At 37.0% G+C, this 25,039-nt stretch overlaps 1 protein-coding gene and 1 long non-coding RNA gene across 6 annotated transcripts in view; one reads left to right on the forward strand and one right to left on the reverse strand.

The window, feature by feature from the left end:
• The window catches only part of Tango6 (transport and golgi organization 6 homolog), a 173,069-nt gene that overhangs the window by 24,604 nt on the left and 123,426 nt on the right, over nucleotides 1-25,039 (forward strand). For all 5 annotated transcript variants that reach the window (XM_078032585.1, XM_078032582.1, XM_078032583.1 and 2 more), the window contains 4 exons: nucleotides 15,727-15,839; nucleotides 17,250-17,426; nucleotides 21,424-21,556; nucleotides 23,431-23,622. In XM_078032585.1, the coding sequence (XP_077888711.1) occupies nucleotides 15,727-15,839; nucleotides 17,250-17,426; nucleotides 21,424-21,556; nucleotides 23,431-23,622 (615 nt within the window). The remainder of the gene's footprint in view (nucleotides 1-15,726; nucleotides 15,840-17,249; nucleotides 17,427-21,423; nucleotides 21,557-23,430; nucleotides 23,623-25,039) is intronic.
• Nucleotides 3,334-8,410, reverse strand: LOC144370895 (uncharacterized). The gene is made up of 3 exons (XR_013430966.1): nucleotides 8,222-8,410; nucleotides 7,880-8,006; nucleotides 3,334-4,985 (listed from the first exon to the last, which is right to left on the reverse strand). It is a non-coding gene; the product is annotated as an uncharacterized LOC144370895 (long non-coding RNA).

Here is a 25,039-nt window from a genome sequence, read left to right on the forward strand (position 1 = left end):
TTACTTTTGAAAATATTTACAACTTTCAAAATTTTATTCCAAGTTAAAAAGTACAGTTGCTTTGGAAAATAGTTTGGCATTTCCTCAAAAAGTTGAACACAGAGTTATCATATGACCCAGCAATTCCACTCTTAGGTATATATCCAAAGAAAATAAAATATGTTCAGACAAAAACCTATATGTGAATGTTCATAGCAGCATTATTATAAAAACTAAAATGTGGACACAACCCATGTGTCTGTCACCTAATAAATGGATAAACATATGCACTATATCAGTGCAGTAGAACAGCTCTCAGTCATGATCAGAAATGAAGTATGTCTATGTACTTGAACATGGATGAATGTTAAAAAATTATGTAAAGTAAAAAAGCCAGACACAGAAAATCACATATTATATATAATTCCATTTGTATGAAATGTCCAGATAGGCTAATTCACATAGAAATAAAATAGATTAGTGATTGCTAGACACTTAGGATAGAGATGAGGAATTGGGAGTGACTGCTAATGAATACAGTGATATTTTCTTTTCTTTTCTCTTTTTTTTTTTTTTTTTTTTTGGTAATACTAGAGATTGAACCCAGAGGCACTTAGCTATATTCCCAATCCTTTTTTATTTTATTTTTTATTTTGAGACAGGGTCTTTCTAAATTTTCCTGGCTGGTCTGGAACTTGAGATCTGAGCATGGTGACACATATCTGTCATTCTAGCTACTTGGGAGGCTGAGGCAGGATGATTGCATGTTGAAGGCCAGCCTTGGCAACTTAGCAAGACCTCATCTTAAAATAAAAATAAAAAGGACTAGGGATGTAGTTCAGTGGTAGAGCATTTTCTTATGATGCCTGAGGCCCTGGGTTTGATTTCCAGAACCACCAAATGACTCCTAAAAAGATTGGTCTTATGTTCTGTACTAAATGTGGGTAGGAAAGGATTTTGAGATTATACAAAGACAAGAAATTACACAGAGTAGTCTAGAAAGCAAATGCTCTGAATTAGAGAATATAGCCACACTAACTTTCAGAAATATCTTTTTCATTTACATCCCATCTGAGGAACATTAGGATGGAAAGCTGATGACTTGAAAAGTGCTGTTGGGGCAAGGGTACGACAAATTGTGACTAAACTTTGGTGCAAACTCCTCATAGTATTCCTTAGAAGCCAATAAATTGCCTTTCCAAGAAAAAGAAAGCAAAACAGAATTTCTTCCTTGTGAAAAAATTAGCCTCTAAAAAAACAAAAGAGAGAGAGATTTGGAAATAAATGCTGCCATTTATCCTTTTTGTTCCCTAAAGCAGGGAACCCCTCCTAGCTCAGTGAACATTTTGGTGCATTTAAAGCCTCCTAGAGAGGCAAGCAGATCATTAGTCTGCTGTAGATACTGGATTAGATACTAGAAATTGGTATTGTCGTGAAACCAGGAGGGTGTAGAGGGTAATTATTCTTTCTATAAGGTTTTGGCAGCCCAGCTACAGTTGGAAAACAGAGGGAATGTGTATATTGGAGGGAAATAGTAAACATTGTGTAAACTTTAGCAATAAGAGATGTGTTGTCTTCGTTAACTTTCTGCTAATACTAAATTATAGAGTACTGCTCAAAGGCAGGAAATAAGGAAAACATCTGCGATGGATTCATTGATTCAGTCTCTCAGTGGGAAATGAGGGTATTTAGTCTGAGAGATGTTTTGGGGAACATTTCCTGCTCTGTTTTTCTTCTTGTTGATATTGAGATAAAATTCACAAAACATATATTCTACCCATTTCAAGCATGCAGTTCATTTTTTAATTTTATTCATAGGATTGTACAATCATCACTATAATCTAATTTTAGAATATTTTTGTCCTCCCTAAAATAAACCCCATATCCTTTAACTGTCATTCTCTACTCTGTCTATACTGCTCTAGCCATAGGTAATCACTAATGTACTGTTTTGTCTCTATCGCTTTGCCTGTTTCATGCATCTCATGCATAGGGAATCTTAACAGTCTGCATTCTTAGCATGGTATTTTTGAGGTTCATCCATATTGCAGCATTCCTTCTTTTTTCCTTATTGTGTTCTATTGTATGGGTATACCATATTTTCTTTATCCAGTCCTCTGTTGATGGACTATTTGGGTTTTTACAAATAATACTGCTGAAAACATTTGTGTACCAGTAATTTTGTGTATATGTATTTATTTATTCATTCTTCTGTTGATTTTGAATTGTTTCTACCATTTGGCCCTTATGAATAATACTGCTATAAATATTGATGTACAGTGTAGTATATGTATATTCTTATTTCTCTCTAGGTACTCATACACTTCTGTAGGTGTGGACTTGCTAGATCATGTGGTGATCCTGTTTAACCTTTTGAGGACTTGCCGAACTGGTTGCCCAAGTGGGGGAAACATTTTACATTCTTACTAGCAATCTATTCAGGCTCTAAGTCCACATCCTGGCTGCTTCTTGTTATTACCTATCTTTTTGCATAATCCTCCTAATTGGTAAAAAGTAGCATCTTACTATGGCTTTTATTTATATTTCCCTAATGGCTAATTATATTTAATAGTTTTTCATATGCTTATTGGTTATTTGCATGTTTGGAGAAATGTCTATTAGGATCCATTGTTCTCCCCCACTACCCAGTCCCCTACCCCATTCCTTTGGTATGGGATTGAATTCAGGGGCGCTTTATCCCTGAGCTACATCCTCAGTCCCCCTTTTTGTTTTTAATTTTTTAAATGTTTATTTAGTTGCAGATGAACACACAGTATATTTATTTATTTTTATGTGGTGCTAAGTACCTTACACATAGGAGGCAAGCACTTTACTACTGAGCTATAGCCTCAGCTCCTTTTCTTTTTGAGACAGGGTTTTGCTAAGTTGCTGAGATTGGCCTTGAAATTGAGATCCTCCTGCCTTAGCCTCCTGAGTTGCTGGGATTAACAGACATCTACTACCATGCCCAATTCCTTTGTTCACTTTTATTTATTTACTTTTTGGTACCAGGAATTGAACTCAGGAGTGCTTAACCATTGAGCCATATCCCCAGCCATTGTTTAATATTTTATCTAGAGGCAGGGTCTTGCTGAGTTGTTTAGTCCCTTGCTAAGTTGTTGAGGCTGGCTTTGAACTCACGATCCTCCTGCCTCAATCTCCCAAGCTGCTGGGATTACAGGCCTACCCCACCATGTTCTGCTCCTTTGTTCATTTTTAGATTGAGTTATTTGTTTTTATTATTGATAGGTTGAGGACTCCTGGCTCACCAATAGCTCTCTCCTTACCAGCCTCCTCCCCATCTGTATATTTTGATCCTTCACTCTTCTTCTGGGTGAGGAGTGTTTGAGTTCATTTGGGAATTTACTTTGGAGTTTCAGGTCTGTTTTGACTTGGTGCCCCACTTGGCATTTCCAGTTTGACATCCTGGGTCACATGTGTTATCACAGCCACCATCCAGCTCTAACTGCAGAGCACCTCTGTCCTCAGAGCAAGTTCTATTTTTACTTTTACACAGTCCTGATCATATTGGTTATCTGATTTATAAAAGAATTGTTTTTTGGTGCTAAGGATTAAACCCAGGGGCTTGCACTGCTAAGCAAACATTCTACCATGGGGCTACCCCCCAGCCCTTTAAAAATTTTTTTTAGTTGTAGATGGACACAATACCTTTATTTATTTATTTTTATGTGGTGCTGAGGATCGAACCTAGTGCCTAACATGTGTGTCTGCCTGCTCCACCACTGAACTACAATCCAAGCCCATCCTTTTTATTCTTTATTTTGAGTCAGGATCTTGCTAAGTTCCTAGACTGGCCTTGAAATTTCAATCCTTCTGCCTCAATCTCCCTAGTAGCTGGGATTACAGTTTTGTGCTACTATGCTTGTCAGAATTAGAAGTAACAAGTTAGAAATTAAGACATAGTGACAAAAGAATGCCAGTAGAGAAGAACAAGAAAGGACATAGAAAAAGTACTCAAAAGAGCATAATAATTAGAAAAGCAAAGTATGTTATGGCTGATGTGTTCAGTGTTCTTTGTTTAGAAGATAGGGACTGCATTCCAGAAATATTTTGTTCCAAAAGCATTAAAATTTAAATACATATTGGTATTTAAAGAAATAAACTATAACTCTCTCAATGAAAAAAAAAATTCAATTCATGTGATTGAATCCAGGGCCTAGTGCATTTTAAGCAAGTGCTGTACCACTGAGCAGCAACCACAGCACTCTGAATGAAAATTTTATAGTGGGAACAGTGACAAGGGAAGACCTTTTTATACATGAATCATGTGCATGGGACATGCATGGGACAGCAGAACAGCATGGTTATGATAGCTCAGGTGGGCCAGGTAGAAAGTTGTCTACATATATGCATGTGCTCATTAAATTGAATTGAAAACTTAGCATAGCCACTTATATACTTCATCTGCATTAGTAGTATTTCTATATAGTCTGTGCCTAATGTCTGGTAAAATTATTTAAGCCAAAAGGGGGCTATGTAGCTCAAATAACTTAGTTCAGTGGCTTCTCATTCCTTGTCCTAACTTTGAGTGTTTGAGGCTCAGTTCCTCTAATGCTTAAATTCTTCATTCTCCTTGGTATGAGAGGGAGTAAGGGGGTGCTTCTTTGCCTAGGGAGGTGAAGAGAGGCCTAGATTGCAGAGTTCAGTTTGGGGTAGGACAAGGTAAGAGAATTCCAGTTCTTTTCCTGCAGTTTTTCTTCTGTCTTCGTCTTCATCTTCCTTTTTTTTTTTTTTTTTTTTTTGTGGTGCTTGGGATTGAACCAAGGTCCTTGCACTTGTGAGGCGAGTACAATCTCCAGCCTTGTATTTTTTTTTTTTTTTTTTGGTTCTTTTTAGTTATACATTATAGTAGAATCCATGTTGATATAATTATACATGCAATTCTTTTTATTTTGGACATTTTCTTGCTCTTCAGGGGACGGGCCACCATCTCATGCGGGGTCAAATATTTCCTTTTATTCTTCACAATACTTGCCTGAAGCTTCCTAAAAGCAGGAGAAATGTCAGGATAGGAAAGACTAGAAAGTATTTAATTATTTTGCACATTCTCATTTCCATTTTATCTCTCTGTTTCTAAATTCAGGACTTTTCACTTTAATTATCCAAGTCTTTTTTTCCCATCTAATCTAATGAATTTATAATTAAAGTTACTTTGTCAGATGGGGCATTTGACTCTTCTTTCTGATTTTTAATTAGTTTTACAGAGTAAGATAGAATAATATAGAATCTTAGAAACGGAAGGAACTTTAAAAATAATTTAGTATAACTCCTTACTTAAGAAAACAATTTTACAATCAATTGCCCCTTAGTGTTCCTCATGGGATTTGTTCCAACACCCTAAGGATACCAAAATCCAAGGATGCTCAAGTCCCTTATATAAAATTGGGTAGTATTTTAATGTTTATGCACATCCACCCATATACTTTAACTTTTCTTTTAGAGAGAGAGAGAGAGAGAGAGAGAGAGAGAGAGAATTTTTTAATATTTATTTATTAGTTTGTTTTCGGTGGACACAACATCTTTGTTTGTATGTGGTGCTGAGGATCAAACCCGGGCTATACGCATGCCAGGCTAGCGCTCTACCACTTGAGCCACATCCCCAGCCCCGACCCATATACTTTAAATGATCACAATTATGATATCTAATACAGTGTAAATGCTACATATATAGTTTTTTAATATTTGTTCAGGGATAATGATAAGGAGAAAACATCTTCCATACAGAGACAGTTTTTTTCCCCGCAAACATTTTCAGTCATGATTGGTTGAAACTGAATGTGGAATTTGTGGAGACTGAAGGCTTACTGTATATTTAAAAGCAGTTTTAGGGGCTTGGAATGTAGCTTAGTGGTAGAACATTTGCCAACCCCCAGCACCACAAAAAAGAAGAACGGTTTTAGGTTTATAGGAAAATGAAGATGAAAATACAGAGTTCCATCAACCTCCTGCTCCCAGACGGTCTCCCCTACTAGCAACATCCTACACCAGAGTAGTACATTTGTTACAACTGATGAACCTACATTGATATATCAGCATCACCCAAAGTCTGCAGTTTACATTAGGATTCACATTTGGTATTGTACCTTTCATGGGTTTTGATAAATTAACTCTCATTTTATAGTAAATGAAACAAAATCAAATATTGTTTGAAGTGACTAGTTATAAATCTTATAGATTGTGAATGGTGGAGCTGATCTGGGAATCAATTTCCCCTGTCTCACTATCTCTTTCAGTGTTCAGAAAACATTATATTTTGGCACGTGGTATGAATTAAGAAGTGCAAAAGGCTTTATAGCAAAAAGTTAGTCTCCTCACCTTAGCCATTCTTTAAACACAGTTCTTTCTAAAAATTTCCATCTATAATTGAAGTTATCTTGAATTTCAAGCAAAGAACTAAAAGAAGTACCCTTCAAATCTGTAGGAGTTACACATATTCGATTTTCTAAAAGCTGCATCTCAGGGCTGGGGATGTGGCTCAAGCGGTAGCGCGCTTGCCTGGCATGCGTGCGGCCCGGGTTCAATCCTCAGCACTACATACAAACAAAGATGTTGTGTCTCACCGAAAACTACAAAAAATATATATATATATATATTAAAAAAATTCTCTCTCTCTCTCCCCCCCCTCCTTAAAAAATTTTTAAAATAAAAAAAAAATAAAAGCTGCATCTCAGAATCTGTGGTTTAGTATAGGAAAAGTATTAGGGTCTTTGAATCAGACATACCTAGATTGGAATCTTACTATTTATTTATTTATTTATTTTGTACTGGGGATTGAACCAGGAGCAATTAACCACACTGAGCCACATCCCCAGCCCTTTTTTTAATATTTTATTTTGAGACAAGGTCATGCTGAGTTGCTTAGAGCCTCACTAAATTGCTGAGGCTATCCTTGAATTTGTGATCCTCCTGCTTTAGCCTCCCAAACTACTGAGATTACAGGCATGCACTACCACACCTAGCTGGAATCTGTCTTGAAGGTAGACTATCCCTGTGATTTTTGGTAATTTTTGGGGGGAGGGGTATTGGAGGGTACCACGGATTGAACTCAGGGGCACTCAACCATTGAACCACATCCCCAGCCTTATTTTGTATTTTATTTAAAGACAGGGTCTCACTGAGTTGCTTAGTGCCTCCCCATTCCTGAGGCTGTCTTTGAACTCATGATCCTCCTATCTGAGCCTCCCAAGTCCCTGGGATTGCAGGAATGTGCAACCATGCCCGGCAACTTTTGGTAACTTATTTAACACTTCAGTTGTGGAGATGAACTAAGGTAACTTTTGGTGATTCATAACATACTGTGGCACATAAGTGCTCAAAAACTGTCAGTTCCTTTTTGGCTCAGGGAAATGCTTTTTAAAAAAAAGACAATTTTATGCAATATGTTCTGAAAGCATGCACAGTGCAAAATACTTTCTATATTAGGTAACTTGCCTTGTTCTTTTTCTTCTCACATGTCTTAATTAAACTCCACAAGTGTGTTAGAAGTTCTGGAACACTACTATCAAAAGGATCACTGTAATGTTATAGAAGGCAGTATTTGACTAGTTTAATCTTTAATAGGGATAAAATCCAGTTTCAGCCTGTACAGAATTTCACTGTTAGGTTTACTCAGAATCAAGCTGACTAAATACTATCAAGTTTGTATTTCCACACATATACATCTCTATAAAAGATGAAAGTATACATTAAGAAAGCAATTCCATTTACTGTAGTATTAAAATGTAGGAATAAATCAAACATTTGCATGGGCTGTGCATTTTACAAAATACTTGAATATGAATTATCTTAATTGATCCTTATACCCAAAGCATAAAATCTACATTGTAATGAGAAAACTGAGACTTGAGAGATTTAAGAATATGGTCCATGTTTTACTCACTCAGTGTAGGATTTGGGTCAGTCACATAGGTGGCAGAGGTAAAATTCACCCAAGTGTTCTAACTCCAACTTCCTGGTGCTCTTTCAGTGGATAGCAGTTTCTGTGCTTAACAATGTAATAGGAGTCTCTGAAATGAGAAGTGGGGCATGTGAGGCTGCCTTCCATTTGTTTTATTTTGTTTGCTCTAAAACAGAAACCCATTTTTTCCCTCTTAAAAGAATTTAAATTTTTAGTAATTCTTCCATCAGCTACGCGACCAGCATGCTAGCTTCATAATAGAGGTTTGAAAGCTTAAAAATTAACTAGTGAGTTTTAAAATTAAAGAGACATAACTCTCGTTACCTTATTTGCCCAGCTCAGAGACGGCTCCTCCTAGCTCCTGCCTCTAGCCACCTAATGGGGTGGTGAGGTTAACACGAGAGGCCAGCGAGGAACACGCCAGGGGGTGAGCTTTTATTGGGGAACAAAAAATTCAAGGGAAAATTCCATCCAATGAAGGTCGAAGGGGGCAGCATTCCAAGGTCAGGGTCAGTGATTGGTCTTCGGATCAGTGGTCAGGCACACCCCCACTGGGACAGCCCTCGCACCTGGGACGGGGTGGGGAAGGCTCTGACAAGGCTGTGACTAAGCGCCTCTCACCCAGCCGGGAAGGTAACTCAAATCACATGCGAGAATGGCTTCCCACACTTCCAGAGAAGTTTCAATTTCCAGTTATTAACTATAGATGAATCAGCCAATATAAAATCCAGCCTCTTTTCTTCATTCTTTTTGCCCTTCCACAGCTGAAGTTCTGTGATTCTGTTCAGTTAATTACCACTGATTGAAAAGTCTCTATCTACAGCTTTGGAAAAAAAAAAAAAGAAAATACATAGGGCCTTGTAACATCCCCCTAAATTAGAGATTTTTTTTTAGGGTTTATGGTTAATTAATTTAATCTTTATCCAAATAAGAACAGAGAAGTGTCTTACAAATGTGCCTAATTATTAGAAAAGAGGTTGCTTTTAATGTGTCTTTGAACCCAGCTATAATATCTATACTTATGCTTTCCCTGCTCTCTGTTTTTTTTTTAAAGAAAATAAACAGTAAGCCTCTTTGTTCATTAATTCTTTGATTCAGTCAGTCTTAAGAATATTGAGAGGGGCTGGGGATGTGGTTCAAGTGGTAGGGCGCTCGCCTGGCATGTGTGCTGCCCGGGTTTGATCCTCAGCACCACATACCAACAAAGATGTGTGTCTGCCGAGAACTAAAAAAAATAAATATTAAAAAAAATAATAATAAAAAAATTAAAAATAAATTAAATAAAATAAAAAATAAATATTAAAAATTCTCTCTCCTCTCTCACTCTCTCTTTAAAAAAAAAAAAAAAAGAATATTGAGTATCTACAGAATGCCAGATGCCTTGCCAGGTTTACAAATGTAGAAGTCAGATCCACCACAGCCTTCAAGGAGCTCCTGGTTAAGTAGACAAGGAGTGACAGTAGTTTGTAGTCCATAGTAAAGATTATCCAGAAATAACAATATCTCTTGTCATAGAGCAGTCCTTTGAGCTTAGATGAAAGGTTGTAAGGCTCAATCACAGATGCCTTATCTCACGGCTGGATCTGTGAACAAAAGCTGAGTTCCAGAAAGGAATGTGGAAATCCCCCAGAAAGAAACAAAGAAATCCCCAGACTGTCACTGGGATCATTGGTACCAGTCTGTTTCCTTGTCTAATCTGCTCTGAGCTATTATGATTTTCATAGATCTATACTGGCCTCTTATTGTACCCCTCAGCTCTTCCTACATGTTTATACTAGAAAAACCACCAGTAGATACAAAAGTTCATCTTTCCTTCAAAGCAACCTTTACTCTATCTCTGAAATGCTTTTTCATTGCAAACAGTTGAAAACTACCTTTTGAGTCTCTCTCTTCCTTCCTTGCTTGGGCTTTCCCATCTTAGTTTTTTTGTGTGTGTGTGTTCCCAGTTGTATAAATACCTTGAGTAATCAGAAGTCCTTTCAACTACACAGGATTTCATTTTCCTTTTTTTCTGGCAGTGCTAGGGATCTAACCCAGGGCCTGTCACATGCTAGGCAAGTGTTTTACTACTGAGCTACATACATCTTCAGACCAGGATTTCAGCTTTAAAAAGTACTAACTTCAGGATTGGTAGAGCAGAAAGTATGTGAGGTAGGGTTAAACATTTGTTCTATCTCAGTCAGGTTGAAGGTTCAAATGTTTCAACTTTATCTGTAAAGATGGTTCATTTTTCTTTTAAATTTTTTTAGTTGTAGGTGGACACAATACTTTTATTTTTATTTATTTATTTTTATATGGTGCCAAGGATCCAACCAAGGATCACATATGCTAGGCAAGTGCTCTACTGCTAAGTTACCACCGCAGCCCAAGATGGTTTATTTTTGTCAACTAGTTTTATCTCTTAAGACTGCAAATTTGCAGTTAAGTCAGAGAATAATAGATTAGATTTGAGTGAGGTCTTAAAGCTTGATTAATCCAATCCCCTCATTTTATAGATAGGGAAGCAGATCCAAGAGAGGTCAATTGATTTGTGTTAAGTAACACAACTGGTTAGTGGAAGTATTTACAAATGACTCTACATGATACATGCCCAACAGTTATACCACTGGAAAAGGAAACTTCCATTGATATGCTTCTTAGGATATTTCACCACAGGTAGAAACTATTCATGGAGTATTGGATTGCATTTTAGAACTGAATTCTCATCCCACTTTGCCTCCAGTTGAGCAGGGAAGACACCCCCCCACACACACCCACCCATGCTCACTAGAAAGATACTACATGTAAGCACATTCCAAGGAGATTCCACATGTCTAGATGGTAGGACACAGAGGTGGGGCAGTAAGGCCTCCCATATCAGTGGGGTAGGAATATCGTACATACCGTTCTTTCACTGCTTCCTCAATCAGCATGTCACCAGCCTAGTATGGAGGAGACTAGAAGGAACTGGCCCCCGCATTTTCCTTCATATGTAATATGACTTCATGGAAAGGACTATTTTCTCTCTAGGGCAATTTGGTCATTGTCAGTGCTGGCACCAAGAGATCATGGTGCAGCATTGGCTGATCACTCCAGCCACCGATGTTCCTGAATAGGTTTTTAACTCCACATATAAGCCAATGATCACGGTAGTTCACATCAAGGGAGAAATGTCAGATTCTCCTTTGGGAGTATAAAGAGGATAACATTGGATGTTAGGTGTAGGCCAAATTTTTAACCTGCATGTGAGTTCAGAACTAGGCACAAGATTGAAAAGAGGGGGCTGTCCTTGAAAAGTGCTGGCCAGGTTATGGCCCTGGAGATCTGTTGACTTGATAAAAGGGAGTTGTATGAGAATACTTTAAGTAGGAGGAAGGGGAGTTGTTATAGAAGCTGCTGTCCATGGTGCCATTCAGAAACTTCAACTCTATTTTGCAGAGGTTGAAGGACTAGGGTTATTAACAGCCTAATCAACTGGGATCTACTGATTCTGAGGGTGGGGAATAAAATTGGTATGGTTTAGGAACTGTAGCAATGAAAATATTATGCACAGGGGAGGTGAGCATTGAGAGGCGGGGGGGTACATGTTTTGGTTGTTTTTATTTATTTATTTATTTATTTGGTGTTAAGTTTTTTTTTTTTTCAAATTTTTTTTTATTGGTTGTTCACAACATTACAAAGCTCTTGACCATATCATATTTCATACATTAGATTGAAGTGGGTTATGAACTCCCAATTTTACCCCAAATGCAGATTGCAGAATCACGTCGGTTACACATCCACAATTTTACATAATGCCCAATTAGTAATTGTTGTATTCTGCTATCTTTCCTATCCCCTACTATCCCCCCTCCCCTCCCCTCCCTGTTGGTTTTGTTTTTATTTTGTTTTTTTTGTTAGTGGGGATTCAACCCAGGGTCTTGTGTATGTTAAGCACACGCTGCCCCACTGAATCATACCCCCAGATACTTTTTTTAAAATTGCAAATATATAAAACATAAACTTTTTCATTTAAAATATTTGAAAATGAATAATTCAAATTTTAAATATTTGAAAATGCATAATTCGTGGTATTAAATCCATTCACAGGGTCGCCAACATCACCCTACCTAGTTCCAGAACTTTTTCATTACTTCAAATGGAATTTCTGTATCCATTAAGCAATCAGGCCCCCTTCTTCTCTCTTCTTAGCCCCTGCCCACTTATCTGCTTTTTTCCCCTTATGTATTGTGATTGGATTAAGTCAGGCAGATCTGGGTTCATTCTAGCACTGCCTTTGTTACTGGTATGTCTTTGCTCAACTGATTTAGCTTCTCTGAGCCTCAGTTTTTCACACTTTTAGCACAGGGACAAAAATTCTTCACCTGCAGAATGCTTGGGAGGATTGATTTTTTTGTTGTTGTTAAATATTTAAATATCTGGTTTATCTTTGAATGAATATGTAATACCTACTAGTTATTGTTTGCTTCATAAAAGCAATAATAAGTTGGGCATGGTGTTACATATCCTTAATCCTAGCTACTTGGAGCCTGAGGTAGGATCACAAGTTCAAGGCCAGTGAGACCTTTCTCAAAACCAACAAAAAATAACAGTGGGGTCCATCATTTTGAATCCTACTATGTTCAAACTGCTGCTTCCCTCAAAATTCAGATGACATATAACTTAATCATGTCTTCTATAAGGGCTGAAGTAGGAAATTAAATTTTTAAAAATTTTTGCTATACTGGGGATTGAATATGGGAGCTCTACTACTGAGTTACATCTCCAGGCCTTTTAATTGCTTTAAAAAATGTTTTATTCTAATTTGTTATATGTGACTGCAGAATGCATTATAATTCATATTACACAGATAGAGCACAATTTTTCATATCTCTGGTTGTATACAAAATATATTCACATCTCTTTCTACAAGCTCTTCCTCTCATCAGTATTTCTTTAGCCTGTTTTATTTTTCCCTTTGTCACTTGTCTCTACATGATGGTGTCTAGTCTCCCCCATTAGAATGTGAGCTTTTTTGAAGAAGAGGCTTTGCTCACTGTTGTATTCACAGTACCACAGGCATGCCTAGCATGTAACTGGTGCTCAGTAGACATTTGCTGAACCATATATAAAATAAATGATATATATGTATAAATAGCTATATAGATTTTCTAATTATAAAAGTAGTACTTATTCTTTGTAATACAATACTAAAAAGTATAAGAGAGAAGAGTATAAAAAATTAGAGGAATTTATCAATAGTAACATATACCCCCAAGAAATGTGTTTATTCAGTCATCTTTAAATTTGAGGTACTTTGACCCTGTCAGGCCAGTCTGTAATGGAGATTTGCTCCATTTGTTTTTTGGTTTGTTTTTTTTTGTTTTTGATTTTTCTTTCTTTTTTAAAAGAAGGTAAAGAAGGATGGCTCCACAGGGATTACCTTGGAGAACACAGGATCCAGAACCAAACAATAGGGCCTTATGTTATCTGGGGGAATCTCTTATTTTACCTCCTGTAACTCTTGGTACCATAATTAGGCCTGCATATTACTTCTGAACATTGCCATACAAGGCACTTCATTTAGCTGGGCTTATAGAGATTAGATCATGCACAGGAAGCTGGCTCTTTGGTTATCAGGCTCCACAGAGGAATCGGGAGTCTTAAGCAATGTGAAAAATTAGGAAAAGCTCAGAGATTTTTTTTTCCCAGACTGTACAAGTGCCTTCATGGCCTTTGTTTCCTATAAACAGCATTGAGTTCTACCTTGGTATTTTTTTCCATAAATAAGAGCCTCTTTAAGCTTCCCTTTCCTCATCTTTAAATAGGGCTTCTAACACTGACTTTGGGAGAGTGTTGTGATTTTAATGAACTCTTTAAAGAATCTAGCATAGTACCTGGAAGATAAAAACCTACCATTTTAAAAAAAACAACAACAACAACAAACCTACATAGTTCCTGGAAAATACTAAGAACACAGTCATTGTCAATTCTTCTGTCTCTTTTGTCATCATTATCATTGTCCCTACTATCAGGTGTGCTCTGCTACTAAGCTACACCCCCAGCCCTTTTCATTTTTCATTTTATTAAGTTGCTGAGGCTGGCCTTGAACTTGGAATCCTCCTACCTCAGCCTCCTCAGTTACTGAGATTACATGTATCACTGTGCCCAGTCTTACTATGAGATTATAATTTATTATAACAGAATTACATTTTGAAATCCTATTGTGTATTTTTTTTTCCATAGTTAGGGTTGAATTCAGGGGTACTTAACCACTGAACTACATCTCCAGTCCTTTATTTTGTTGAGGGGGGCACCAGGAATTGAATTCAGGGGCACTTGACCACTGAGCCACATCCCCAGCCCTATTTAGTATTTTATTAGAGATAGGATCTCACTGAGTTGCTTAGCACTTTGCTAAATTGCTGAGGTTGGCTTTGAACTCATGATCCTCCTCCACTGCCTCCTGAGCTAGGATTATAGGCATATGCCCAGATTCCCCAGTCCTTTTTATTTTTTGTTTTGACACAGGATCTCACTAAGTTGCTGAAGCTGGTCTCAAACTCATAATCCTCCTGCTTCACCTTCCTGAGTAGCTGGGATTAAAGGCGTGCACTATTGCTCCCAACTCCTACTGAGTTTCGTTTGATTGGAGTTTTGAGTAGTTTTGCCCTTCCTTAGGCACTTTAAATTATCTACCTTGAATTATTATAATATAACAGAAGTATTGTTAAAAGCCAACATTCTCACACTTAACTGTGCAAAGTCAGTGCAAATGTAGATGTGCAAAATACTTTCTTTGAACATTTGTTGAATTGGAGAGAATAGGACATGCCCATGTGGCAGTTATATCTTAAGGATGAGGAACCTACAGTGAGCTATATTTTGTTTGAAATCTAGGGGTTTTTAAACTTAATTTTTTTCTCCCCCAGTGTTAGGGATTGAACCCAGAGCCTCATATATGCTAAGCACATGTTCTACCACTGAGTTATATTCCTAGCCCTCCAAGTCTAGTTTAAAGTTTTCCTTCCTTCCTTCCTTCCTTCCTTCCTTTCTTTCTTTCTTATTTTTTTGGTACTGGGATTGAACTCAGGGGCACTCAATCACTGAGCCATATTTCCAGCCCTATTTTTTTTTTTTTTTAAGAGAGAGTGAGAGAGGAGAGAGAGAGAGAGAGAGAGAGAGAGAGAGAGAGAGAGAGAGAGAGAGAGAGAATTCTTAATATTTATTTTTTTTTAGTTCTCGGCGGACACAACATCTTTGTTGGTATGTGGTGCTGAGAATCGAACCCGGGCCGCACGCATGCCAGGCGAGCGCGCTACCGCTTGAGCCACATCCCCAGCCCCCTATTTTTTATTTTATTTAGATACAGGATCTCACTGAGTTGCTTAGCCCCTCACCATTGCTGAGGATGGCTTTGAATTCTCAATCCTCCTGTCTCAGCCTCCTGAGCAGCTGGGATTACAGGTGAGCGCCACCGCACCTGGTTAAAGTTTTTCTATTTGCAGGTAATTTTTAGTTCCAAATAGCAGGCCTTGGGCAGAAGGACAATTATTGTATAGAAGAATAACAGGGAAATTAGGAAACTCAGAGGTAGCCAAAATTAGGACAGGAAGAGGTCAGAAAACATGTTAATTTACACATTTATAGCTGCACATATGGAAAGGTGCTCAAGTTCAGTGTCTCTGTTTCAGCTTATTTGCCAGACTAAAATGGTTTCATTACCATGTTAGGCATTCCCTTCAGGATAAAATCATGTGCCTTAGAGTTTTGCTTAAGATAAGACTCTACCCCTGCTAAGTATCTGACATCTGTTTCCCACTGCTCTGGCCTTGTAGCAGTAGTGTGTCTCACCATGTCCTTTTCTCTAGGTATATGTGGTCGGGAATGAGCCTCTAACAGTGTTGCTGGATTCCCTGCTTCCAGTCCTGGGAGTGCTCTTTTCTCTCTACTGTTTTACCAAGCAGAGTGTGTCTCATATAAGGTAAACAATCAGCAGAACCTTATTTGCTTATGAGTAGAATATTATTTGTTTGTGTAGTGAATTCTTATTTTTTTTTTATAAGTCAGGAAAACATTTGGGGATCCTTTTATTCTCCTCATCTAGAAAAAATAAAGACTTTTGTAGATTGAGGGGGAGTGGATATAATTTTTAGATGACTTTCCTCAGCCTCAGTCCTAGACTATAGAGATGAAATTTTTTTTTCCAAAATAAACATGCTACTGTTTGATCTATGAAAAAATACTGCAATTATATGTCTAGGAAGGGGGAGCAAAGGGTGGCTCTTAATAACCTTGTGGAGAGTTAGAGATCAAGTCTGAAAAATTTGCGTGACTGTAGCATCTCGTAAGTTACCTTGGGATTTGGTATTGGTGATGCAAAATCTCAGTTATCCAGAAAATATTCTATGTTAAAATTTAAGTAGCACTCATTTTGTATCAATTATATTTTCACAGTCACTTATTGTTCTTCCTCCTGATAAGAGTTTATATATATCCTTTCTAAAGTCCTATAGAATTCTGATTTTGGGTGTTTCCCTAAAATGTAATTTGATAATAAATAATAGTCCTACTTTGCAGGGTCATGATGAAGACTAAATATGCATTAGAGTGTTTAGCACAGTCCCTGGCAAATAGTAAGCTCACTAAATGGTAGCTATCATTACCGTGGTTGGAAGAAGATACTCACTGTTTATTATTGAAAGCTTACATACTGTCTTTGGTTTTTCAGGTTTCACTTAGCTCATCATTGTAGCCAATAGCCACAATGACAATGACAAGAAAGGATGCAGTAGATGATGAAAGCTGTAGAGCTTTTGAATTTAGTTTGAAAGGATTGTCCATATAATAATTTGTTTCAGTTTTAAAATCTAAGTCCTCACAGCACTGTTGTGTCCTCATCAAAGACCAACAAAGAAGATATGAATGTTTATTTCATTCCTATCTAGATAAAAGGGTATGAGGAAATTGCAGTATTTTGTTGGTATGCTGTTTCTTGGTCACAAGCTGTTGGTCCCACTGAGAATAGGTGGTTTTTATCAGTGTAAGCTTTCATTCAAGTGCCTGATCCAAAGGCAGTGGTACACTTGCAATTACCAAAAGGGATTAAAAAAAAAAGTAAAGAAAAGAAAAGATCACGTGCAGCTCACGTGGCATATCAGGGTTGCCTCCAGAGCCAAGGATTAGTCAGGCACTCATTTTGAATTTTAGGGTATTTGCATTCCGAAATTCACAAGATGCCTACTTTCCTCTCCTGTGTTTCAGTTGAACTAGGTGATTGTGCCAGCATTTAGAATGCAGTGGAACCTGACAGTCTTTCTCTCCTTTTTTATGTTAGCTTGTTAGAAGCATAGTGTAAGATGACAAGCTCATTCATAACTGCTTTTTCTGCCAGGTCATTTTGCCAAGAGATCTTATTATGGATCCTGGAAAAACTGGAAAGGAGGAAGGCAATTTCCAGCTTGAAAGGCTTTGCAGGATTGGACAAAGCTATACCCTCTCTCCATTCTCTCTGTCAGTTTAGAGCTGCCACCCAAGGTGGCATTATGATTACAGTTAAAGAGGCCATTAGGTGAGTTCACCCATCTTCTACTGTTTCATTCTAAATTTAATTCTACCTAAAAGACCATTCTGTGACTTAGCCACTAAGGGGCGCTAATAGAAAAGAAACCAGAAACTCAAGCAGCTGAGGCACTTGCTATTTATAATCTCCAAATGAAATGTAAGCCTTAAATGATCCTCCAGGTTTTTTTCCAAGATGCCAGCTAATAGTAAGTGCGATATATTGGAGCCTTACAGCACTGCATCACAACAAGCCCACTTCTCAGAGTCTGCCGGTTAATCAGAACAAAGGGCAGCACATGTTTGCCCTTAACACCAGAATAATCCTTCTCTATTTCTGACTTGCAAAATGGTGTGTATTCATATTCAGGTTATTCCTAAGGAAAATGGTTTGATAGCTATCTTTTGTGGTAATTTTATGATGGGGGTTTGTTTCTCATAGAAATTTAATAGAAAGTACTTATTAAATATTAGTAGACTGGATAATTTATTTCTCCATCTGACAAATTTTATTTTTTGTGGTCCTGGGGATCAAACTCAGAGCCTCTTTTATGCTAGGCAAGTGCTCTACTGCTCTATACTTCAAGCCTTACAAGTATATTTACATTATTTATACTTTCTGAGTGATCTCAAAAGTATGTTATTACCTTCAAATGGAAGTTGTTGTAGATCATAGACCATGTACTACTTAGCTGGCCCAGCTGTCTCTACGGGATTTCATATCTCAAAGTGCTGCTTTTTTGGTGAAGTGTTTAAATTTAATTTTATATTCATGGTTAACTTAGTAAAGTTTTATTTTATTTTTTTGCAGCACTGGGGATTGAACTTGGAGTATTCTACTATTGAGCTATAGCCCCAGCCCTTTTAATGTTTTTTATTTTGAGATAAGGCCTTGCTAAGTTGCCAAAGCTAACCTTGAACTTACTATCCTCTGATCTCAGGCTCCATTTATGCACATAAATTACAGATATGTGCCACGGTGAAAAACTTATTAATTTGTTCAAGTTTTAAAATATTCTCAATTTGACAGACTTGAGGAAAATAGAAAAACGCATAAATTTCAAGTAGAATTGTCAGAACAAACTAAAGCTCCTAGATTACTGAAAGCTTGAACATTAACAATATCCCAAAACCAAAAGAGTAAAATTACTTGGCATGTTTATTTAAAAAACACTTTAAGAACTGTTTTTAACTGGGAACCATGTTAGTGATGGTATAGAGAATTTTGCAGTAGTTAGCTTACTAGTTGTAATTTACTGCAGTCTTAACAAGTTTTTGGTATACTTCTTAGTGCAGGTATATCAAAATCCACAGTTCTAAGCCAGCCTCAGTGGCATATACCTATAATCCCAGCCAATTTGGGAGGGTGAGGCAGGAGCATTGCAAGTTCCAGGCCAACCTCAGCAACTTAGTGAGGCCCTTAGAGAGACTCTGTTTGAAAATAAAAAACAGAAGGGGCTTGGGGTATACTAGGATATAACGCAGGGATAAAGTGCCCTGGGTTCCATCCCTAGTACAAAAAAAAAAAAGAGAGAGAGAAAGAAAAGAAAAGGACTGGGGATATATCTTAGTAGTAAAGTGATTGCCTAGCATGCATGAGACCCTGAGTTCAATCCTCAACACCACAAGAAAAAAATTTCACCATTCAGTTCTTACTGAAACTGTAGTTTCTCGTCAAGATAGGAAAGGATCAGTAGACAATGATTGAATGAATGTTTATGGGCTATCAGAAGGAATAGCTCCTTAACTTGGGGTTTCTACATAGGCTTCTAGGGATCTATAATCCTCTTGAAATTATGCAGATAAATAAATTTTACATGCAAATATGTTTTGTTTTGTTTTTGGAGAGGGTCCACAGTTTTCATTAGAAACTTAAAACAATCTATGTTTCCATAAGGTTGACAATCACTATACCAGATAAATAAGAATGTGTGTGTATATATGTGTGACTTGTCATTTGCTGTATAGCTCCTGCTTATGATGTTAGTCCCCTAGAAGCAAGCTCAGGCACTTTGCTCTCTATCACCACTTACCTCTCATTCTGTCATTTTCCCAGGACACAGTATCAATACGTTTGTTTAAGCCAGGCATGATGGTTCATGCCTATATTCTCAGCTACTTAGGAGGCTGAAGCAGGTAGATCACTTGAGCCCATGAGTTTGAGATAGCCTGGGCAACATAGTGAGACTTGCCTTAAAAAAAAAAAAAGTTTATAGTAGTAACTTTATCTGAGCATCTTTGAATTTAAGATCTTGGATATAGAATTTTTACTTTTTATATCTCACTATTTTGAATTGATTCTTTATTGTTCACATTTTAAGAGTAAATAAAATAGTGCTTTTTAAGCTAATTGTCATAACTCTTTAAGAATATTTGAATATAGTATTATTATTATTATTATTATTATTATTTTTTATACCAAGGATGCTTAACCACTGAGCCACATCCCCAGTCCTTTTTATTTTTTATTTTGAGATAGGGCCTCATTAAGTTGCTGAGGGGATAAGTTGCTGAGGCTGGCTTTGAACTTGGGATCCTCCTGCCTCAGCCTCCTGAGCCTCTGGGATTATAGGCAGGCACTACTATGCTTGGCTAAATAAAGTACTTCTTTTTGACAATCAGGATGATTCACAGAATCTTAGAAATAATATTTGTCCATTTCAGCTTTTCTTTTAACATAGATATAATGGAGAAAACATGACTGATCTGAAGGATTCTGGGATAACCTAGAAATAAACATAAGCTAACTGTATAGGTTGTTTATTCTACTACAGGAGCATGAAGGCCATGTTATTTGTGAGCTGGCAGATGGAGATAACCTGCCTAAGGATATGGTTGCCCAAATTAACTACAGTGCTTTTCAGTGAGATAGAGCCACATTTGCCATTTTTTAAATTAATTTAGTCTGGAAAAAAAAATCGGCCCCTTCTCTGTTCACAAAAATGACATATATTCTTTGTAAAATGCAAAAATGCATAAAAAACCAGAATCAACCACTATCCTATTAGCTATTTATAGTATTTTAGTGTTTGTTTTGTGAATCTTCTGTATCTTTGTTTTTTTGTATGACATGGTATAGTAATATTGAATCTTGGTCTTTTCACTTATCAGGTGAATTGAAACCCAAATCCACCATACCTCATGAGAAGTGTCCAGAAATTTTATGTAATAATAGCATTCTTTTTAGAAAAAGCCAAATTTTATTACTTTACAGTCATATTTGATCCACTCATTTTTATGAACTTTTTTAGTACTAGGGATTGAACCCAGGGGTGCTCAACCACTGAGCCACATCCCTAGCTCTTTTTAAAAATATTTTATTTAGAGACAGGGTCTCATTGAGTTACTTAGGGCCTCTTTAAGTTGCTGAGGTTGGCTTTGAATTCTCAATTCTCCTGCCTCAGCTTCCCGAGCCATTGGGATTTCAGGTGTGTGCCACTGTCTCCCCACCCACACACTTATTTTTCTGAACTTTTACATATTTTCTTATTTCGACCCATTGATTCATATGAGTTGAGATTGACTGCATCTCCTTCTGTGATGATTGTCTTTTCCCATTATCCATAACTTTTCAGTGGCTCATCATAAAAAGCCAAACTTCCTTTAAATGACATCTAAGGCCCTTTATGATCTTTGTAGCCTTCTGTTTCTCAGTTCTTTCTCAGGAACCAGAATACCATTTACTTTCATTCCTCCTTGCTTTGGCAACTTATGAAATAATTGTAGTTCTTCAACATTCATCTTAAAAACCACTTCCTTCATGAATGTTTTCCTATGTTAGCAAATGAACATATAGGATATAGGACATAGTAAATATAGTTTCTGAGAAAAAATTCTTCATGTTTTGTCAGCATGGAGAAATAGAAAACTAAGTTAAATAAAATTTTTGAGATCTTTCTAATGATAAACTGTATGGAAATAATGTTATTTTGGAAGATTATTATGGGGTTTCAAAAAACATTATCTCTGGGTGACCCTGTCAACATAAATCTTGTTCTGCATTGCAGTGATGAAGATGAAGATGAAACCCTGTACCAAAAACTGTCCTCAGAGCAGAGCCAGGTGGAGCATCTTGGGGACTTGCTGTCTCATTGCCAGGCGTGTGGTTTGGCAGGCGACTTCTTCATCTTTTGTTTGAAGGTAAGAACTCCATATAGTTTATGGTAAGCTTTATTCTGAGGTAGTTCCAGGAGGCCATTTGAATTTTCAAGACATTCATAATTTTAGATCCTTAAATTTAGGTCCCAATTTAGGGAAAATGAATAGACCACATATATAAGGGTAATTGGGTTGGTAAAAAGAAGAAACTTATCCTCAACAGTATTGATGTGATCTAACTACTTTCCAAGGTGATGTGCACTGAATTGTTAGAGATAAACAAAACAAAATTATTGATCTATGAAAGGGTTAATCTTTGCTCTGTGTTGACAGTAAGAACTCTTTTGAAGTTAATAGCAGGCTTTACAGCTATGGAGTAATCCCTTATCCTCTCTGACTGTTGTTTTGTCAGGTATTTGGAACGGAGATTTAGCAGTTGTGCCGCCTTCATTTCACTCCATAGCCACTTGAAACCTCTTCTGGGTTTGTTTCTTAGTGCAGAAGTTATGATTCCTTTTGCCCTAATCTGCAGTGGTAATGTGTGTCTCACAATGTTATCACTGTCTGATAAACACCAGCCAGTGATGTCTAGCTTTGCTTTTTTAACTCTTTCCGTAAAGAAGGTGTTTACGTTAAGATGTCTGTGGAGTTTAAGATCTGTATGGGTGTATGAGAATGCAAAAAGAAAGTCAGGACTAACATTTCTAGAAATTGAAATAGGAGACTCTTTTTTTTTGATACTTTCTTACCTCCCATATTTACATCCATCCCTTCACCCAGCCACTCATTCTAAACAGCATTCCCAGGAGGTGTGTTCAATTGTATGCTTTTTCTTTTTCTTTTTCTTTTTTTCTTGCTTACAAAACAAAGGGCTTTTCTGTAAACCAGGTTAACTCTAGTTGTCATGCTTAACATTTTGTGCCAGATAAATTTTTCTTGTGTGGAGTTGCTTTGTGCATTATAGAATATTTAACAGCATCCACGACCTTTACCCATCAAATGCCTATATTACCCTCTAATGATGACACTCAAAAATGTCCTTCAGACATTGCAAAGTGTCCCCGGAGGAGCAAAATTGCTCAGGCACAGTTGAGCACCACTGCTGTAAGATGTCAGTTATTGTGATAAAGCACTAATTGTTAGGGAACTTAAGGTTTCCCTACCCAAGGAAATTTACAATGTAGATGGGTCTGTAAAAGCCTATAAAAGCCACAATAATTAACTATCCATTAGTAGAAGTTTAGTTCTAAGTATCTTTTTTTTTTTTTTTTTTTTTTTTTTGTGTGTGTGTGTGTGGTACTGGGGATCGAACCCAGGGTGCTCTACTAGTGAGCTATAACCCCCAGACCTTTTTTTTTTTTTTTTTAGAAAGGGGCTTGCCAAGTTGCTCAGAAGAGCTTTGAACTTGCAATCCTCCTGCCTCATCCTACCTTACCTGAGATTATAGGTTTGCATCACTGCTCCCAACTGAGTTCTGAATATCTTAAAGGAGGGCATCTAATGGTATTTGAAAGGACCTTAGGAAATTATGTGGTCTGAGGGCTCAATTCAAGGAAGGCTAATAGAAGAGTTCATAAAAATAATGATAAAGTAAGAAGTGTGTATGTTTTTATTAGGAAAATTTAAAAGTTCATATACATGACAACATAATGTGTTTATACTATGCAACTTACATTTGTTCACTCAACGTTGTCTTTGGGTTCTATGTTGATGATAATCTAGTTCATTTGTTTTAACTGCTGTGAAATAATAAATACATCACTGTTCTCATACTGGACATATAAGTTGTCTCCAATTTTAGTCTATTATAAATAAAGCTATTTATTATACATTGCATATGTACTATATGTTTGGTTTCTAGCTACATTTGCAAAGCTCTTAATTTTGCTGGCTTTTACTTTCCTTCTGTGCTTCAGGAGTTGACTCATCTGGCTATGGAAAGTGAAGCAGAGTTAAAACCTAAGCCCTTCTCCAGCAAAAGCCTCTTGGAATTAGAGCAACATCATGCAACGCTTGTGGAAAGCCAGGAACGGAAGCTGCTAGTGCTGCAGCTGCTGGCTGTTCTGTGTGAGAGAATGTCTGAGCAGATATTCACAAACATCACTCAGGTTAGTGGCTGCCACATTTTAGATCCAGTCTGATGGTATTAGTCTGTTTTGGTTTCTTTACATTCTTTCCAAAAAATGCCCAGAAATGTTGCTCAGAGTGTCATTTGATGACACCTGTGTTAGCATTTCCTGGAATTCTGGTTAAACATGCAAATACTGAGCCCTCACTAGGCCAACTGAATCTAAAACTTTCTTAGGTCCTAGGAATCCACCTGTTTAACAAGCTTCTGAGGTGATTCTCATGCACATAAAACTTTGAGAACTATTTTAGATGTTGATATGTTACATCACAATGGTTTTCAACTTTGAGTACAAATAAAGTTGTCTGAAATCTTTTTCAAAATATTGATACTAGCCACCTTTTAGATATTTTGATTTAGCACATCTGCATGAGAGCCTGGGCATTTTTACTTTTTAAAGCTTCATGTGTATCAGAAGTTGAAAATGATTAAAAAGTCAAATCTGAGGGCTGGGGTTGTAGCTTAGTTGTAGAGTGCTTGCCTAGCACATGTGAGGCACTGGATTCAATCCTCAGCACCACATAAAAGTAAATAAATAAAATAAAGGTATTGTGTCCATCTACAACTAAAAAATATTTTTAAAAAAACAAACTCAAATTTGAAAAAATAAATCACTAATATGATCACTTTAAATTCCATATGTACTTTAGCTGACAACTTATCTCCACAACACCCTGTGAAATTTTAAGATGTTTTTAAAAAAAATGCTTTCAGGGCAGTTGTACTTTTATTTATGAGTCAGTGTCTGAATTTTATTGGCTTAGACATTATTTTTTACTACCTTTTTAAAAAATAGGAAATAAAAGTAATATGGCCTAGGCAATGCAGTCACCATCTTTAACCACTTTACAAGAATTGTTCTTTGGTTGGTGAATAGTCATTTGTAAGACGGTATGATTGTAATGCTTAAATCTGATTCTCCAGCTCTTTATATGGCTGTCATTGTCATCTGCTTCTGGTGTTGCTAAGCAGCATTTTGCTATAGCTCCTGCTGAGAAAATTTTCAGCTGCCTGTCAGCTCTGACCTATCTTGCCTGTTTAATGAAAATTATGTTCATGATTTCTTTCCTGGCCTCTTATTCCTTTAGTTCACTGACCCCATGTTACTCAATAGGGTGATTTGTTTCTCCTATGTTTATATCTCTTCCCTGGAGACTCTTTCATCTAGACCTTGTGTTTTTGTTTCAGGATACTAGTTGGAAGGGGAAATGGCCCAAAAACTGATATGACTTGAGCTTTTGCACTTATCTGCCTTTACTCTTAATTAAGGAACAATGGTGTTGGACTAGTATAAAAATTATTTGTCCCAAGAGATTATCCTTTAGCTAAGGTAAATGTGTATTAGAACAAAAAGACCACAAGGAAATATTAAATTGAATTTAGTAATCTTACTGCTA

Source organism: Ictidomys tridecemlineatus, chromosome 15, assembly GCF_052094955.1.
Source record: "Ictidomys tridecemlineatus isolate mIctTri1 chromosome 15, mIctTri1.hap1, whole genome shotgun sequence".
Classification (NCBI taxonomy): domain Eukaryota; kingdom Metazoa; phylum Chordata; class Mammalia; order Rodentia; family Sciuridae; genus Ictidomys; species Ictidomys tridecemlineatus.